The 20,341-nt window shown below is 36.9% G+C and overlaps 1 protein-coding gene across 1 annotated transcript in view; it reads right to left on the bottom strand.

The window, feature by feature from the left end:
* Positions 1 to 20,341, bottom strand: part of C7 (complement C7) — a 70,741-nt gene that overhangs the window by 40,656 nt on the left and 9,744 nt on the right. Inside the window, exons 4-6 of the mRNA XM_077117064.1 lie at positions 18,210 to 18,351; positions 4,264 to 4,411; positions 3,246 to 3,384 (exon numbers count right to left, since the gene is read on the bottom strand). Of these exons, the coding sequence (XP_076973179.1) occupies positions 3,246 to 3,384; positions 4,264 to 4,411; positions 18,210 to 18,351 (429 nt within the window). The remainder of the gene's footprint in view (positions 1 to 3,245; positions 3,385 to 4,263; positions 4,412 to 18,209; positions 18,352 to 20,341) is intronic.

Below are 20,341 nucleotides of genomic sequence, written 5' to 3'. Positions count from 1 at the left end.
GAGAGCTGGGAAGTAATATAAATGTTGGAAACATCCAGTAGGAAGCATGATGGTGAAGAAGTAAACACACGTTTTATGTTAAGCCTCCAGTTCTTTCGCTCTCCCTCTCCTCCCCCTCTCCCTATCCCACTCCTTTTCCCTCCCTTCTCTCTCTTTCTCTCTCTCTCTTTTTTTTTTCTCTCTCTCTCTCCTCTCTTCTCACACCTCCCTCCTCTCTCCTTCTCTCTGGCTCTTTTCTCCTTCCTCTCTCCTCTCCCTCTCCCTCCTAGAACTATAGTCACTGAAGAGAGAAGGCTCTGGAGGCAAAGTGCTAGAGTTCAAAACCCAGGACTGTCATCTACTACCTCTGAGATTCTAGGTAAATTATTTAGCACTTCATTGCCTCCATCTCACTGTCTGTAAAATAGGGATGAGAGTACCTACTTCGAATTAGTCTCAAGAAAAAGATCCATGCAAAGCACTTGGATCCTTGCTTAGTATCTAAAAGGCTCTTAACATATGTGCGCGATTATTATCATTACCCAAATTATTCCTGGTTAACAAGGTAGATTTCAAAACCATCAGTACTCATACCAGCAGAGGCTCCGATAATTTACCACTGGTTAAAATTTCCTTTAGAATTTATTTTCGTTATTCATTTGATATGCATCTGGGATCTCGCTTCAAAAAAATACAATGGCGTACATTCAAGAACAAATACAGAAAGATCCAGGAAGTTATTTTCTCCATCATGATCTTTACTCATCCCCATCTGCAACTCATCACATGCTGAGAATAAACACAACAGTTATTCAGCTGTCTCCCAGGCTGAACTAAGGACAGGGGCACCTTGCCAAAGAGACCATGGAGCAGGAGTGTGTTCAGGTTACAAATACCTTTCTTGTTGGATGAGAAGTGAGCATAAGCACAGAACGTGCATAGTATCAAAGTAAGTGGTTTATCCAACAAAAGCTAGGTTTGTCCTGGGAAAAGCACAATGCTGACAACCAAAGCAGATTATAGGAGAGGTTGACTGATTCTGTTTTTTGTTTATTCACTATATTTAAGTTCCAACGAGCCAAAAATCACCTTCCACACAGTGGAAGCTACCTTCCTACCAGCTACCTCCTAGAGAACTCAGTACCCAGGGGCCCTAAGTCAATGCATTTGAACCATTAGGCTGCTCACTGCCCAAATTCACACTGGGGGTTAATACTTTTATAACTGACTCACCCACCTGCCGCTTCCCTTAATCTAGATTCTCAAAACCGCCCTATTCTTCCCTCAATATCAGGTTGTAATTTCCCTCTACTTCTGAGAAACACCTTCAAATTCAGTGATTGGAAAGGCATTCCAGATGTCAATCCAAAAATGAAGCCATGCTGAGGAAAACAAATGTCAGGATCACACTGACAGGCTGCAGATTTCTTCACAGGCTGCAGATTTCTAGCAAATCTACCTTCCAACCAAGTTAGAATGCTTTTCCTTATTCTTTTCTCTGCTCTGAAACTTTCCAAATTTGACCCCAAAAAGTACATGCAATTTCCCTCCACCCCAGGCCCTTATAATTATTAAATAATGAACAGCACATCTTCCTAGGAATAGAGGAAGTATATGCTTACCTTGCATTCTCCTTTCCACCAAAGGTTAAATGATAATACCTAGTACTGTTCCCCATGTGGAATTTATAGATGAAAAAAGTGTTAAACACAATGAAATGGGAAAGTAAAATATAGTAGAAAACTAAAGAGCTTTAAAATTCAACAAACCTGGATCCAAACTCCACTACTTTTTAATTTTGTAACTTTGAGCAAATCAGCTGACCTCTGAGCCTCGATTTCCACATAGATAAAAGAGTAAGATATCACCTACCTTCCAAGGATGTTGTAAGGATTAAATTTACATTTATTGCCTAAGATCGTTGCAGATGCCAAATTAGACATTCAAAAACTGGTTCTTCGGACCAGTTTTACTTTTAATTTTTGTGATTCAATGACTTTCAGATATAACTTATTCTATTGTAAATTGAAGGGTGGTGAGTTTGCTATTTATAATCAAAACTGCTGACTGAAAAGGATTAATCTGGGTAAACAAAAGGCTCTTCTATGAATACCCTAATGGTTTTCTTTTATAAATTTGGGAGTAGTAGAGGAGAAGAGCTGCATAGGAAAATTTTAGAGTAGTCGGAAGAAGGAAGGAAAAGAAGGATGGAGGGGATATTGGAAGAGGAGCACAAGAAAGAGGCTGGAACAGAAGGAGACCAAAAACTTTAAATTGTTGAAACTGTTTAAGAATACTTAAGATGGAGGATGCCAACTGTTTTATTTGAAAATTTTGCGCTACTACAATAGAAATTCTCTCCTCTTATCTTTCCTATAGTCTTCAGGAGAATCCTCGAAAAGCAAAACCATTTTGCATGAGTATGTTCTGCAAAAAATCAAGAAATGTAATACATCCCATCTTTAGGTGTATATGACAGAAACAGCATTCGAGAAGCAGAATCTTAGAGGAGACTTCAAAGTTACAATATTCTATTCCTCCAGATGGATGGTGGGCATATATGGATGTTTGTTTCATTAGTTTTCTTTAACCCGTACATGCATTATTTACATTCTTTTGTAGATATGAAATGTTTCATTATTTTAAAAAGTGGGTATATTCCAATTCCTGTGGTTGGTGAGAGGGAGAGGTAAGGGGTATGAGATGTATGGGTTTTTCTTCTTTTCTTTTTATTTCTTTTTCTGGAGTAATACAAATGTTCTAAAAATGATGATCACGGTGATGAATACACAACTACATGATGATATTGTGAGCCACTGATTGTATACTTTGGACGAACTGTATGGTGCTTGAAGATATCTCAACAAAAAATGTTTTAAAAATATAATAAAATAAAATCATTTTTAAGTAAGTTGACAATGTGGCAATCCTAAGGAAATTATAACCAGTCACAGCCAAGGCCTTGAATTTTATACCCATGCAGAAGCTGATAGTAAGGTCCTGGGCCCATATGGACTCTAGAGCTGAAATTACTGCTTGAGGATATTTCAGTTTGACTGATACAAGTTAATTGTATCATCTGATTATCATCATTGCCTTGTATACTTATTCCTTGAATGTCTACATGGAACATTGACAAAAACTGACCACATATTAGGTCACAAGTAAACTCTCAACAAATACCACAAAAACTAATATCATATAAATAATGATCTCTGACAACAATTCACAAATGGGAAATAAAATAAACCAATTTACTCAAGTACCTGGAATGTATAAGAGAGGACATTGTCACTCAGTCTGTAGAAATCTCTTTGATCTCCACTAAATACCTTTCGGCATTGGCCACCAAAACTTTTAGTGTTGATGACTTTGTTCCTAAATTGGCCAGTGAGTGCATTGTAGCTATTAAAAGAAAGAAAGAAAAAAAAGATATAAAAGAAGAAAGGAATAAAAGGCAGTTAAAAATGAGAAACAACACTTGCCAAGAAAGACATCATTAGAGAACTCTGGAAGTTCTTGAAATGCATTACAGTCAAGCACTCTTTGAGAGACTTCAAAGAAAGAAAACCACATCCTGATGCCAACCATACATTATCCATCTTCTTTTGCTTGGTATTATGGCAAATACTAATAGCTGGGAATATCTCACATCCTTTCAGCCTAAGAACATATTTGGTAAGTACACGGCCCTGTTGTATCTATGGCAACAGCAGATTTTGAACTACATCCATAGATAAAAACAGTACAATTAAGGTTACTCGTGAGGACGGTACAATGAATTTCAACTAATTGCCTCCTGGTGTACTGAATGGTATATTCAGAATTATTTTATTCACAGAATAATTCAGAATTATTTTATCCTGTTTTGCTATAAATACATTTTAAAATATTGTAGAAAAGGCACATCTAACTATCACTTCGAAATCAATTATTTTAAAAACCTGGAACTTTGACTTAGATCAAATGACCCCTAAAAGTTCCTCTGAATTCTTTCTTGAAAAGGCAAACACCAGATTTTTCCAACTTCACTTGGAAATGAAAGTTTCCAGCTGGGTTAGGAATTCACTTTTCAGCCCATGTATTACAGCACATCCCTTTCTCCCTTCTCTTCCTGTCCTCATTCTCTCTCATCTTTTCATTCTCTTCATGAATGAGCAGTCCCACCTCAGGGTAAATCAAACAAGTCATTCTACTAGGCCCTTTATAAAACAAAACAAAACAGAATGGAAAGTGATGTGCAGGGCAGCGTCAGTGCATGCTGGAGACCATCCAACCCCTCACCCGTTTCCAGTGAGTTCGACATTGGGAGGAGGTTTATCGATGTCACAGGAGGGTCTGCTTTCTGAGTCATCACAACTGTCTTCATCAGCACCATCTTCTTCACAGTCAGAATCCCCATTGCAAACCAAAGATTTGCTAATACACTGACCTGAAAACAAGAAAGGCCCCACACACCAATGAAAGGAGGAAGAAGAGAAACACTACCCACGATATAAAAAATTTCTCTTCCACTCCCAACTCTGCACTGATTTTCTAATGTGGATTTAAGATAAACCCTCAGAGTGTCCAGGTAAGGACTGATGATTATTCTGGTCTTCATTTTGCAGCATTCAGCACTAATTTTTACCTCAGTCAAATTCAAAATAAAAAACCCAACTGAACTGAAAATTCCAAACTCTTGACCACAATCATCAAGTGGTTTGTTCGATTCCACCAACATCTGGTGGAATCATACAATACCAACTACTGGGAAGATTGATTGACTTCTTGCCCTCCAACTTTCTATTTCTTTTCTATGATCATTGACCAAGATGCCCAAGTCCTGATTTTCTTGGTCATTTAGACATAAAATCTTTAAGAATACAGGGATGTGCCAAAAGTTCAGAACTCAACATTTCTTTAGCACTTACTCTGTGTAAGGCACTCTTGAGGGTTTCAGTACAGATATGAGTAAACATGGTTTCTGGCCATCTTTGCACATAACTTGCAATCTAATAGGGAAGTCTGTGAAAGTATAAATCACTGATGGTTGTAATTTTTATAATCATGCTGATTTGAAACTTATATACCCTAGAAAAGCCATGCTCTTCTAATCCTAACCCAATCTTCTTGGGGACAGACTGATTATTTAGGGTGGAATCTTTGATTGGTGCATTTCCATGGAGATGTGACACATCCAATCGTGTATGGGATCTTTTGATTAGATTATCTCTGTGTTGGTGTGGCTGTGCCCATTTAAGGTGTACCTTAATTAGTCCTTAATTAATTAATGGAATCCTTAAAAGAGCAGACACACTGGAACATTTTAGAGAAAGCTCAGATACAGATTTTTGGAGATTCTTGGAAAGCCAACATAGAAAGCCACTAGAATCGGAAGCAGGAAGCAATGCAACATAGGAGCAAAGGACCAGGAGATCCTAGCCACATGCCTTCCCATGTAACAGACATCAGCCTCTTTTCAGAGTCAACGTATCTTTCCTTGGATGCCGTAGTATGGACATTTTTGTGGCCTTAGAACTGTAAACTTGTAACTAAATAAATCCCCTTTATAAAAGCCAATCTAAGTGGTGCGATGGTGGCTCAGTGACAGAATTTTCGCCTGCCATGCTGGAGACCTGAGTTAGATTCCCAGTACCTGTCCATGTGAAAAAAGAGAAAAAAGCCATCCATTTCTGGTGCATTGTATTCTGGCAGCATTAGCAAATCAAAACAATCGTTATTATGATTGTTATGATAGGCCTATGTCCAGGATACCAAGGAAACACTGAAAGAGGGTACAATGTTATGCTTGTTTGAATCTGTGGTGGATCCCAGAAAAGCCATGTCCTTTAATTCTCATTCAATATCGCTGGCTGGAAACTTTTTGATTGTTCCCATGGGATGTGACCCACCCAATTGGGGGTATTAACTTTTGATTAAATGGAGATATGATTCCACCCATTCCAGGTGGGTCTTGATGAGTTTACCAGAATCCTTCGAAAGTTGAAACATTTTTGTGACAGTGAAAAAGCAGTGAAAGTTGCAGAGCCCACACAGTCAGAGACCTTTGGAGATGAAGAAGGAATATGCTCCAGGGGAGCTTCATGAAAGAAGCCTGGAGAGAAAGCTAGCAGACATCGCCATTTTGCCACATGTCTTCCCAGTTGCAAGAGAAACCCTGAACTTCATCAGCCTTTCTTGAGTGAAGGTAACCTCTTGTTGTTGCCTTATATTAGACATTTTATAGCCTTGCTTTAATTTGGACATTTTCACAGTCTTAGAGCTGTAAACTAGGAACTTAATAAATTGTCCCTTTTTAAAAGCCATTCCATTTCTGGTATATTGCATTCTGGCAGCTAGCAAACTAGAACACATGTGATCTAGCCCTTGTCTACCTCCTCAACATCATCCCAGTCATTCTCCTATAGCATCTGATGCCTTAGTTATACTGGACCACTTGCTTGAATAAAATACTATGTTTTCTATCATCCACAATGACTTTGCACTTATAGTTCTCTCTACCTATAGGGTTTCTCTATCTCCTACATGTCCTTCAAGAATCAAATTAAACATTGTATATTCTCAGAAATCATCCCTATCCCACAAGTTAGGATCCCTGTCCTCCGTCTGTGTTCTCATAGTGTGTTCTACACACAATTATCATAGCATGCAGCCTACTATATTATCACTCAATCTTGTGCAGCACATATTTGTTAAAAGCCTACTATGTACCAGGCACTCCAAATGCAAAAGTGCAAGAAATAAAGCCCCATGTCTTCAAGGAGTTCACAGTCTAAAAAAAAAAGATATCCAGGCCAACAAATAATCCAGATCACAGGATGATAGAAGATATGTAGGAAACATAGAGAAGTGAAATGTGAATTAGCTCTCTAAATTGAGGGTTTAGGGAAGGCATTCCAAAGGTAGCATCATCTGATTCAGGTCATCCCAAAGCAGTTGTCTTCTGACAGGAGTTTGAATATTTTATTGAGGAGCAATTAAGACACAAGGATTATCTATGTACTACTTTGCCATAAGACTGTAATATTTTTGAGGGAAGAGCTATATCTGGAACATAAGAATAATAAATGTTTGCTAAAGGTCGTTAAATTGATCTACTGCATAAATACAAAAAAGACAATAGGGTAAACAATATTCAATATCAAAACTATATTTTAATCACTCTAAAGATGGGGTGATGTAGTCTTTCTTGATTGACTCATTAGAGCTGTTTATCTTTAAATATAACAATAATTTAGGTGGTAATATCATTTAGGTCAATCTCAGTGCTCATACCAGACTCACTCTACATATTTCCCACAAATGTAATGTGAATCCCAGAGGTATAAATCTCCCCGGCAACATGGGACCTGACTCCCAGGGATGAGTGTGGACCCAGCATCATTGGAACGAGAAAGCCTTCTTGGTCAAAAGGGGGAAGAGAGAAATGAGACAAAATAAAGTCTGAGTGGCTGAGACATTTCAAGCAGAGTCAAGAGGTTTCCTGGAGGTTATTTGCTTGTTTGTTTGTTTTTAATTGTGTTATTTGTACTTTTTTATTATTGAGCTGTAAGAATTCTTTAAAGACCAGATACAATCTGCTATTACATATACAATTTTAAAATATTTCTTCCTATTTTTAAGTTGTCATTTCACACTATTGATTATTTGAAGTACAAATGTTTTCCCTTACAATTTTAATGAAGTCCAATTTACCTTTTTTTTTTTTAACTTTTTTTGTTGTATAATATAACATATAAAAAAGTAAAGAAAGGACTTCCTGGAAGATGGCGGCTTAGTAAGACGCGCGGATCTTAGTTTCTTCTCCAGGACAGCTACTACGGGAGTAGAAACGATACAGAAAGCGCCCAAAGCCACAACAGAGATAAAAAAGACAGCGTACCCCATCCTGTAACGGCTGGCTGGCTGAGAGAAGCAGCTCGGGTGAGATCGCCGAGGCGCACGGGCCTCACCGGGCGGGACGGGAAGCGGCCGGAGTTACTCCCTTCCCCCTTCCCGGGCCGGCTGGGAGAATTGGAGAGGCAGCCCCTGAAACCAAGGCGGATGGCGCCCACACCACGCGCAGCCCCCCGGACCAAAAGAGAATTGGATCGGAAATCCCCAGGCCGCGGAGAACGGTGATGGGTGGGGGAGGCCCCTTCTAAACCCGTGACTCCTGGGGAACGTGCACTCTCTCGGGTGGGCCACTGCCGCTGGCACCCTCCCGCCACGCTTGTCGCCCAGGACCGACTAGGAAATTCGGACGGGCTCTTTCCCAGGCTGCGGCGACCAGACTGCGTTGGGACCCCGGGCCGGCTCAAGCCGCTTCGGCTAGCGAACCTCCCGGACGGCGAGAGTTTTCCAAAGTTTAAGGTCCCACAGCACCTTTTACTGGTGGGACCCGCTGACAAATGTGTGCCACGAGCGCCACCTACTGGGCAGGATAAGAAAAACAGAACCCAGAGATTTCACAGAAAAATCTTCCAAACTTTTGGATCCAATACCCAGGGAAATCTGTCTAAATGCGCACACGCCAACAGAAGATAACGGATCACGCTCAAATAATTGAAAATATGGCCCAGTCAAAGGAACAAACCAATAGTTCAAATGAGATACAAGAGCTGAGACAACTAATGCTAAATATATGAACAGAAATGGAAAACCTCTTCAAAAACGAAATCGATAAATTCAGGGAGGACATGAAGAAGACATGGGCTGAACAAAAAGAAGAAATAGAAAAACTGAAAAAACAAATCACAGAACTTATGGAAGTGAAGGACAAAGCAGAAAAGATAGAAAAAAACAATGGATACCTACAATGATAGATTCAAAGAGACAGAAGATAGAATTACTGATTTGGAGGATGGAACATCTGAATTCCAAAAACAAACAGAAACTATCGGGAAAAGAATGGAAAAATTTGAACAGGGTATCAGGGAACTCAAGGACAATATGAAACGCACAAATATACGTGTTGTGGGTGTCCCAGAAGGAGAAGAGAAGGGAAAAGGAGGAGAAAAACTAATGGAAGAAATTTTCACTGAAAATTACCCAACTCTTATGAAAGACCTAAAATTACAGATCCAAGAAGTGCAGCGCACCCCAAAGAGATTAGACCCAAATAGGCGTTCTCCAAGACACTTACTAGTTAGAATGTCAGAGGTCAAAGAGAAAGAGAGGATCTTGAAAGCAGCAAGAGAAAAACAATCCATTACATACAAGGGAAACCCAATAAGACTTTGTGTAGATTTCTCAGCAGAAACCATGGAAGCTAGAAGACAGTGGGATGATATATTTAAAATACTAAAAGAGAAAAACTGCCAACCAAGACTCCTATATCCAGCAAAATTATCCTTCAAAAATGAGGGAGAAATTAAAACATTCTCAGACAAAAAGTCACTGAAAGAATTTGTGACCAAGAGACCAGCTCTGCAAGAAATACTAAAGGGAGCACTAGAGTCAGATACAAAAAGACAGAAGAGAGAGATATGGAAAAGAGTGTAGAAAGAAGGAAAATCAGATATGATATATATAATACAAAAGGCAAAATGTTAGAGGAAAATATTATCCAAACAGTAATAACACTAAATGTCAATGGACTGAATTCCCCAATCAAAAGACATAGATTGGCAGAATGGATTAAAAAACAGGATCCTTCTATATGCTGTCTACAGGAAACACATCTTAGACCCAAAGATAAACATAGATTGAAAGTGAAAGGTTGGGAAAAGATATTTCATGCAAATAACAACCAGAAAAGAGCAGGAGTGGCTATACTAATATCCAACAAATTAGACTTCAAATGTAAAACAGTTAAAAGAGACAAAGAAGGACACTATATACTAATAAAAGGAACAATTAAACAAGAAGACATAACAATCATAAATATTTACGCACCGAATCAGAATGCCCCAAAATACGTGAGGAATATACTGCAAACACTGAAAAGGGAAATAGACTCATATACCATAATAGTTGGAGACTTCAACTCACCACTCTCATCAAGGGACAGAACATCTAGACAGAGGATCAACAAAGAAATAGAGAATCTGAATATTACTATAAATGAACTAGACTTAATAGACATTTATAGGACATTACATCCCACAACAGCAGGATACACCTTTTTCTCAAGTGTTCATGGATCATTCTCAAAGATAGACCATATGCTGGGTCACAAAGCAAGTCTTAACAAATTTAAAAAGATTGAAATCTTACACAACACTTTCTCGGACCATAAAGGAATGATGTTGGAAATCAATAATAGGCAGAGTGCCAGAAAATTCACAAATACTTGGAGGCTCAACAACACACTCCTAAACAACGACTGGGTCAAAGAAGAAATTGCAAGAGAAATTAGTAAATACCTAGAGGCAAATGAAAATGAAAACACAACATATCAAAACTTATGGGACGCAGCAAAGGCAGTGCTAAGAGGGAAATTTATTGCTCTAAATGCCTATATCAGAAAAGAAGAAAAGGCAAAAATTCAGGAATTAACTATCCATTTGGAAGAACTGGAGAAAGAACAGCAAGCTAACCCCAAAGCAAGCAAAAGGAAAGAAATAACAAAGATTAGAGCACAAATAAATGAAATTGAAAACATGAAAACAATAGAGAAAATCAATAAGGCCAGAAGTTGGCTCTATGAGAAAATCAATAAGATTGATGGGCCCTTAGCAAGATTGACAAAAAGAAGAAGAGAGAGGATGCAAATAAATAAGATCAGAAATGGAAGAGGAGACATAACTACTGACCTCACAGAAATAAAGGAGGTAATAACAGGATACTATGAACAACTTTACGCTAATAAATACAACAATTTAGAGGAAATGGACGGGTTCCTGGAAAGACATGAACAGCCAACTTTGACTCAAGAAGACATAGATGACCTCAACAAACCAATCACAAGTAAAGAAATTGAATTAGTCATTCAAAAGCTTCCGAAAAAGAAAAGTCCAGGACCAGATGGCTTCACATGTGAATTCTACCAAACGTTCCAGAAAGAATTAGTACCAATTCTCTTCAAACTCTTCAAAAAAATCGAAGTGGAGGGAAAACTACCTAATTCATTCTATGAAGCCAACATCACCCTCATACCAAAACCACGCAAAGATATTACAAAAAAAGAAAACTACAGACCAATCTCTCTAATGAATACAGATGCAAAAATCCTCAATAAAATTTTAGCAAATCGTATCCAACAACACATTAAAAGAATTATACATCATGACCAAGTAGGATTCATCCCAGGTATGCAAGGATGGTTCAACATAAGAAAATCAATTAATGTAATACACCATATCAACAAATCAAAGCAGAAAAATCACATGATCATCTCAATTGATGCAGAGAAGGCATTCGACAAGATTCAACATCCTTTCCTGTTGAAATCACTTCAAAAGATAGGAATACAAGGGAACTTCCTTAAAATGATAGAGGGAATATATGAAAAACCCACAGCTAATATCATCCTCAATGGGGAAAAAATTGTACTAAGAAATGATGATCATGCAGCTATGTGATGATGTTAAGAATTAATGATTGCATGTGTAGAATGGTATGATCTCTAAATGTTGGGTTAATTTCTTTTTTTCCATTAATTAAAAAAAAAAAAAAAAGAGAAGGGATAATTGGAGATGAAGGGAAACAGACTGTACAACGGGACTGGATATAAAAACTCAGAAATGGACAGCACAATACTACCCAATTGTAATGCAATTATGTTAAAACACTGAATGAAGCTGCATGTGAGGTATAGGTTTTTTGTTTTTGTTTTTTTTGTGTTTTTTTTCTTTCTATTATTGTTTTAATTCTTATTCTGTTGTCTTTTTATTTCTTTTTCTAAATCGATGCAAATGTACTAAGAAATGATGAATATGCAACTATGTGATGTTATTAAGAATTACTGATTGTACATGTAGATTGGAATGATTTCTAATTGTTTTGTTAATTCTTTTTTTAAATAATAAAAAAAAAAAAAGACATAGACTGGCAGAATGGATTAAAAAACAGGATCCTTCTATATGCTGTCTACAGGAAACACATCTTAGACCCAACGATAAACATAGGTTGAAAGTGAAAGGTTGGGAAAAGATATTTCATGCAAATAACAACCAGAAAAGAGCAGGAGTGGCTATACTAATATCCAACAAGTTAGACTTCAAATGTAAAACAGTTAAAAGAGACAAAGAAGGACACTATATACTAATAAAAGGAACAATTAAACAAGAAGACATAACAATCATAAATATTTATGCACCAAACCAGAATGCCCCAAAATACATGAGGAATACACTGCAAACACTGAAAAGGGAAATAGACACAAATACCATAATAGTTGGAGACTTCAATTCCCCACTCTCATCAATGGACAGAACATCTAGACAGAGGATCAATAAAGAAATAGAGAATCTGGATATTACTATAAAGGAGCTAGACTTAGACATTTATAGGACATTACATCCCACAACAGCAGGATACACCTTTTTCTCAAGTGTTCATGGATCATTCTCAAAGATAGACCATATGCTGGGTCACAAAGCAAGTCTTAACAAATTTAAAAAGATTGAAATCATACACAACACTTTCTGGGATCATAAAGGAATGAAGTTGGAAATCAATAATAGGCGGAGTGCCAGAAAATTCACAAATACGTGGAGGCTCAACAACACACTCTTAAACAACGAGTGGGTCAAAGAAGAAATTGCAAGAGAAATTAGTAAATACCTCGAGGCGAATGAAAATGAAAACACAACATATCAAAACTTATGGGATGCAGCAAAGGCAGTGCTAAGAGGGAAATTTATTGCCCTAAATGCCTATATCAGAAAAGAAGAAAAGGCAAAAATGCAAGAATTAACTGTTCACTTGGAAGAACTGGAAAAAGAACAGCAAACTAATCCCAAAGCAAGCAAAAGGAAAGAAATAACAAAGATCAGAGCAGAAATAAATGAAATTGAAAATATGAAAACAGTAGAGAAAATCAATAAGATTGATGGGCCCCTATCAAGATTGACAAAAAGAAGAAGAGAGAGGATGCAAATAAATAAGATCAGAAATGGAAGAGGAGACATAATACTGACCTCACAGAAATAAAGGAGGTAATAACAGGATACTATGAACAACTTTACGCTAATAAATACAACAATTTAGATGAAATGGACGGGTTCCTGGAAAGACATGAACAACCAACTTTGACTCAAGAAGAAATAGATGACCTCAACAAACCAATCACAAGTAAAGAGATTGAATTAGTCATTCAAAAGCTCCCTAAAAAGAAAAGTCCAGGACCAGACGGCTTCACATGTGAATTCTATCAAACATTCCAGAAGGAATTAGTACTAACTCTCCTCAAACTCTTCAAAATAATCGAAGTGGAGAGAAAACTACCTAATTCATTCTATGAAGCCAACATCACCCTCATACCAAAACCACGCAAAGATATTACAAAAAAAGAAAACTACAGACCAATCTCTCTAATGAATATAGATGCAAAAATCCTCAATAAAATTCTAGCAAATCGTATCCAACAACACATTAAAAGAATTATACATCATGACCAAGTAGGATTCATCCCAGGTATGCAAGGATGGTTCAACATAAGAAAATCAATTAATGTAATACACCACATCAACAAATCAAAGCAGAAAAATCACATGATCATCTCAATTGATGCAGAGAAGGCATTTGACAAGATTCAACATCCTTTCCTGTTGAAAACACTTCAAAAGATAGGAATACAAGGGAACTTCCTTAAACTGCTAGAGGGAATATATGAAAAACCCACAGCTAATATCATCCTCAATGGGGAAAAATTGAAAACTTTCCCCCTAAGATCAGGAACAAGACAAGGATGTCCACTATCACCACTATTATTCAACATTGTGTTGGAGGTTCTAGCCAGAGCAATTAGACAAGAAAAAGAAATACAAGGCATCAAAATTGGACAGGAAGAAGTAAAACTATCACTGTTTGCAGACGATATGATACTATACGTCGAAAACCCGGAAAAATCCACAACAAAACTACTAGAGCTAATAAATGAGTACAGCAAAGTAGCAGGTTACAAGATCAACATTCAAAAATCTGTAGCATTTCTATACACTAGTAAGGAACAAGCTGAGGGGGAAATCAAGAAACGAATCCCATTTACAATTGCAACTAAAAGAATAAAATACCTAGGAATAAATTTAACTAAAGAGACAAAAAACCTATATAAAGAAAACTACAAAAAACTGCTAAAAGTAATCACAGAAGACCTAAATAGATGGAAGGGCATACCGTGTTCATGGATTGGAAGACTAAATATAGTTAAGATGTCAATCCTACCTAAATTGATTTACAGATTCAATGCAATACCAATCAAAATCCCAACAACTTATTTTTCAGAAATAGAAAAACCAATAAGCAAATTTATCTGGAAGGGCAGGGTGCCCCGAATTGCTAAAAACATCTTGAGGAAAAAAAACGAAGCTGGAGGTCTCGCGCTGCCTGACTTTAAGGCATATTATGAAGCCACAGTGGTCAAAACAGCATGGTATTGGCACAAAGATAGATATATCGACCAATGGAATAGAATAGAGTGCTCAGATATAGACCCTCTCATCTATGGACATTTGATTTTTGATAAGGCAGTCAAGCCAACTCACCTGGGACAGAGCAGTCTCTTCAATAAATGGTGCCTAGAGAACTGGATATCCATATGCAAAAGAATGAAAGAAGACCCATCTCTCACACCCTATACAAAAGTTAACTCAAAGTGGATCAAAGATCTAAACATTAGGTCTAAGACCATAAAACAGTTAGAGGAAAATGTTGGGAGATATCTTATGGATCTTACAACTGGAGGCGGTTTTATGGACCTTAAACCTAAAGCAAGAGCACTGAAGAAGGAAATAAATAAATGGGAACTCCTCAAAATTAAACACTTTTGTGCATCAAAGAACTTCATCAAGAAAGTAGAAAGACAGCCTTCACAATGGGAGACAATATTTGGAAATGATATATCAGATAAAGGTCTAGTATCCAGAATTTATAAAGAGATTGTTCATCTCAACAACAAAAAGACAGCCAACCCAATTACAAAATGGGAAAAAGACTTGAACAGACACCTATCAGAAGAGGAAATACAAATGGCCAAAAGGCACATGAAGAGATGCTCAATGTCCCTGGCCATTAGAGAAATGCAAATCAAAACCACAATGAGATATCATCTCACACCCACCAGAATGGCCATTATCAACAAAACAGAAAATGACAAGTGCTGGAGAGGATGCGGAGAAAGAGGCACACTTATCCACTGTTGGTGGGAATGTCAAATGGTGCAACCACTGTGGAAGGCAGTTTGGCGGTTCCTCAAAAAGCTGAATATAGAATTGCCATACAACCCAGCAATACCATTGCTGGGAATATACTCAAAGGACTTAAGGGCAAAGACACAAACGGACATTTGCACACCAATGTTTATAGCAGCGTTATTTACAATTGCAAAGAGATGGAAACAGCCGAAATCTCCATCAACAGAAGAGTGGCTAAACAAACTGTGGTATATACATACGATGGAATACTATGCAGCTTTAAGACAGGATAAACTTATGAAGCATGTAATAACATGGATGGACCTAGAGAACATTACGCTGAGTGAGTCTAGCCAAAAACTAAAGGACAAATACTGTATGGTCCCACTGATGTGAACAGACATTCGAGAATAAATTTGGAATATGTCCTTGATAACAGAGTCCAGCAGGAGGTAGAAACAGGGTAAGATAATGGCCAATTGGAGTTGAAGGGATACAGACGGTGTAACAGGACTAGATACAAAAACTCAAAAATGGACAGCACAATAATACCTAATTGTAAAGTAATCATGTTAAAACACTGAATGAAGCTGCATCTGAGCTATAGGTTTTTGTTTTGTTTTGTTTTGTTTTGATTTTACTATTATTACTTTTATTTTTTTCTCTATATTAACATTCTATATCTTTTTCGGTTATGTTGCTAGTTCTTCTAAACCAATGCACATGTACTAAGAAATGATGATCATGCATCTATGTGATGATGTTAAGAATTAATGATTGCATATGTAGAATGGTATGATCTCTAAATGTTGGGTTAATTTCTTTTTTTCCGTTAATTAAAAAAAAAAAAAGAGAGAAGGGATAATTGGAGCTGAAGGGATACAGACTGTACAACGGGACTGGATATAAAAACTCAGAAATGGACAGCACAATACTACCCAATTGTAATGCAATTATGTTAAAACACTGAATGAAGCTGCATGTGAGGTATAGGTTTTTTGTTTTTGTTTTTGTTTTTGTTTTTCTTTCTATTGTTGTTTTAATTCTTATTCTGTTGTCTTTTTATTTCTTTTTCTAAATCGATGCAAATGTACTAAGAAATGATGAATATGCAACTATGTGATGTTATTAAGAATTACTGATTGTACATGTAGATTGGAATGATTTCTAATTGTTTTGTTAATTCTTTTTTTAATTAATAAAAAAATAATAATAAATAAATAAATAAATAAAAATAAATTTAAAAAAAAGTAAAGAAAGAAAGAAGCAATAGTTTTCAAAGCACTCTTCAACAAGTAGTTACAGGACAGATCCCAGACTTTATCATGGGCTACCATACCATCCTCTCAGATTTTTCCTTCTAGCTGCTCCAGAACATTGGAAGCTAGAAGGAATATTTTTTTATCATCACTTTTTTCTTTTTTCTGAAAAACAACATATATACCAAAAAAGCAATACATTTCAAAGCACAGCACAACAATTAGTTATAGAACAGATTTCAGAGTTTGGTATGGGTTAAAATGCCACAATTTTAGGTTTTTACTCATAGCTGCTCTAAGATATTGAAGACTAAAAGAAATATCAATATAATGATTCAGCAATCATACTCATTTTTTAAACCTTACCTTCTCCGTATAACCCCACCATCACCTTTGATCTTTCTCCCACTCTTTAGAGGTATTTGGGCTTTGACCATACTGACTTTTTCGTGTTGGAAGGGGTTGTCAATAATATGGGATGGGGGATGGAATTAGTTGATGTTCTGGCAAGGCTGACCCCTCTGCATGTCAGGGCTTATCTGGCCCAGGGACACATCTGGAGGTTGTAGGTTTCTGGAAAGTTACCTTAGTACATGGAACCTTTGTAGAATCTAATATATTGCCCTAGGTGTTCTTTAGGATTGGCTGGAATGGTTTTGGTTGGAGTTTGGCAAGTTATAATAAATTAGCAATGTCTAACTGAAGCTTATGTAAGAGTGACCTCCAGTGTAGCCTCTCGACTCGATTTGAACTCTCTCAGTCACTGATACCTTATTTGTTCCACTTCTTTCCCCCTTTTAGGTCAGGCTGGCATTGTCACTCCAACAGTGCCAAGGCCAGGCTCATCCCTGGGAGTCACATCTCATGCTACCAGGGAGACTTTCACCCCTATCCTGGAGGTTATTCTTACGCATTATATAGATATTCCTTTTTAGTTTATGGTGCATTGGAGTGGCTAGAGGGAAATATTTGCAACTGTTGAACTGAGTTCCAGTAGCTTTGATTATTAAAGAACACTGTAAACCTATATAGCATTTACAATGTGACTGTGATTGTGAAAGCCTTGTGTCTGATGCTTCATTTATCCAGGGTATGGACAGATGACTAAAAAAATAAATGAATGATAGGGGAGATAAGGGTAAAACTTGGGTAAATTGAAAGTTATAATAATAAATAATAGCGGGAGATAAAGAGTTAAACTTGAGTCGGTGAGAAGGAAGGGTAAGGGATATGGGATGTATGAGTTCTTTTTTCTTTTTGTTTCTTTTTCTGGAGTGATGTTCTATAAATGATTGTGGTAAAGAATACACAACTATGTGATGATACTGTGAGTTACTGATTGTATAATATGTCTGAACAGTACGCATGTGGATATTTCTCAATGAAAATATATTTTTAAAAAATATGACATCAAGAATTGTTTGAGTCTGTCCATAACCATAGCTCTATTTGAAGAGGCAAAAAGTATCCCTACCTCTACTACCAGGGGCTCACCCTTGCATTTGAAAGTATGATAGCTAAGTGTGCAATTAATATGCCAGCAAAATTCCTACTGATGCTGGGGGGAAATCAACTTATAGGCCAATATAAATTCAGTGTTATTCAACAAATATCTCTATATTGGGCAAGTTATACAAAATAACAACTGAATTTACAGCCTGCATCCCCAAGACGATGACACAAGACTTACCTGAAAAACACCTAAAGCGCTCTCCACAGCCTTCTTCTGTTGGGCATCCCCGTGTGGGTTCACATGATTGGGTTTCAAAAGCACTTCCTACACAAGCGTGGCCCCCGTACTGGCCGTAAACAGCAACCGGCCGCCTGCGAGTCTAAACAGAAAACAGGTAATGCTTTTAGAAATGTTCAGTTTACTTTATCTGAGAAAAAAAATCTAAGTGAAATGAAAACAATGGGAGAACAATTTGGGGGGAAATTGTTCTGACAAAGTCTACAAAATCAATGAACCCTCAGACCCACTTGCCCTTGAGTTCAGTAACACTTAGGTTATAATTTATAGAAAGGTCTCAGTTACATATCTACTTTCAGGGTTGAGTGAAAAAAACTTAATGAATCATTAAGAAAATAACCTGTAAGAGTCAAGCTTATCTGCGTAGACGTACAAACAAACAGATTGCAATATAGAATTATTAAGGTTTTTGTCAAAACTGTATACAAAGAACTAACCAGAAAAGGAGAAATGAATTATGCCAAAGGGGAGGTAAGCAAACTAGAAAGGGGAGCAGAGATGAAATGGAGTCAGGGAAACCATTAGAAAATGGCGTCATTTGATTGGAGCTGAACTTTAAACTTTCTTCAGGCAGACCAGGCAAAAAAGGATCCAGAGAGAGGAAAATATACTATATGGAGGTCAAGTTTACAGGACAGAATCCAAGCAGTCCAAAGGTAAAGCGACCTCTACAATGGAATTTTATTAGATAATCAAAAACTGACTTCTAAAATGGTAAATATGTCGAGAACAAAGGTGTGGGGACAAAGCAGTATGGGAAAAGTGAAGAAATGATCAAGCCAAATGAGAAATTGAGAACCAATTCATCTTAAAATTCATTTAATCCTCATTTAATAAGAAATCATGTATCAAAAGAAGATCAGCAAAATCCTTTTCCTCCCCAATGTCAATCAAAGATGCATCTTTTAGGGCTTCTTCTGTACTCCCCTCTTCGCCACTCAGGAAAATGAACCAAATCTGAGCTTCCAGAGGACTGAAATGTTAAGCAGAGACTAACAGGGAGGAGGAAATATGTGAACCAATCTTGAACTTATACCTCCGTCCTAAATTGGGTTACAAAGGGTATTCCTTACAAGAAGTTACAGTAATGTAAATTTGAACCCTGAGCAGCCTTGCACCAAGGTGAAAACTGAATCCGGTATCTCTTTGTGTCTAAGCAGAGGGGCCATTGAGGAAAATGAATGGAAAGTGGAACCTGGTAAAAAAAAAAAAAAAAGATAAATTTTTTCTTTCTGTTTTTGACTGATGAAGACACCTTTTGTATGTAGCTAATTAACATGTTCTTTTCTAAAGTCCCAAAGCACAGATTGTATTGTCTGTGTAAGTAATATTTCCCCTTTCCATTTTACCAGGATGCCCATGAAGGCTACCCTGTCTCAGCAGTCTCATTCCCACCTGTCAAATTCTGATCTTATGACTGCTTTCCCACTTTCACTTGTGTCTTTCTTCATGAGCAGCTTGCTTTTATAATCCAAGGCTTTGTCCATTGCATGATGGTCTATTCAGTGAAGAAAAAAAAATATGAAAAATACCATCTAGCTTTCTATTTTTATTTAGAGGTCTTTCTTTCTTAAGTGGTTTTAAATTTTTAAAAATGTTTAGGTGCTTGGCATTTTCTTGACCTTTACCTTGTTATTGATGTACCCATTTGCCTGTACTCAGAGATGTCATCTATTATAGTTGCCAGAAGCCAAGTTTTGCATTTGTGTAACTTGTTTTGGGAGTACCACACATGTATATACTAAATAAATTTTTAATGGAGATGATGATTATGATGATGTTTCAAAACAGAAATTATCTTCTATAACAGGGGTCTGTTTCTTAAAAAAATTAATATTTTTGAATATATATTTTTATCCAAATTGAGCTACCTTAAAGCTGTTTCACCATTAAAATGTTCAGACCTTTAAAACTAAACATTACATTTCTAGGAATTCATCAGAAGAAAATAATCAGGAAAAAGGGTAGATATCCATGTATAAAAAATGTCCATTAAAGTTTTATTTATAATAACAGAAAAGGAAACAATCTTAAATATCAAACAAAAGGGAAATGGATAAAAAAGATGGGTA

The sequence above is a fragment of the Tamandua tetradactyla genome, chromosome 9 (assembly GCF_023851605.1).
Source record: "Tamandua tetradactyla isolate mTamTet1 chromosome 9, mTamTet1.pri, whole genome shotgun sequence".
Taxonomy (NCBI): Eukaryota; Metazoa; Chordata; class Mammalia; order Pilosa; family Myrmecophagidae; genus Tamandua; species Tamandua tetradactyla.
The sequence above is the reverse complement of the archived record's forward strand: the minus strand, read 5'-3'. Positions and strand labels throughout refer to the sequence as shown.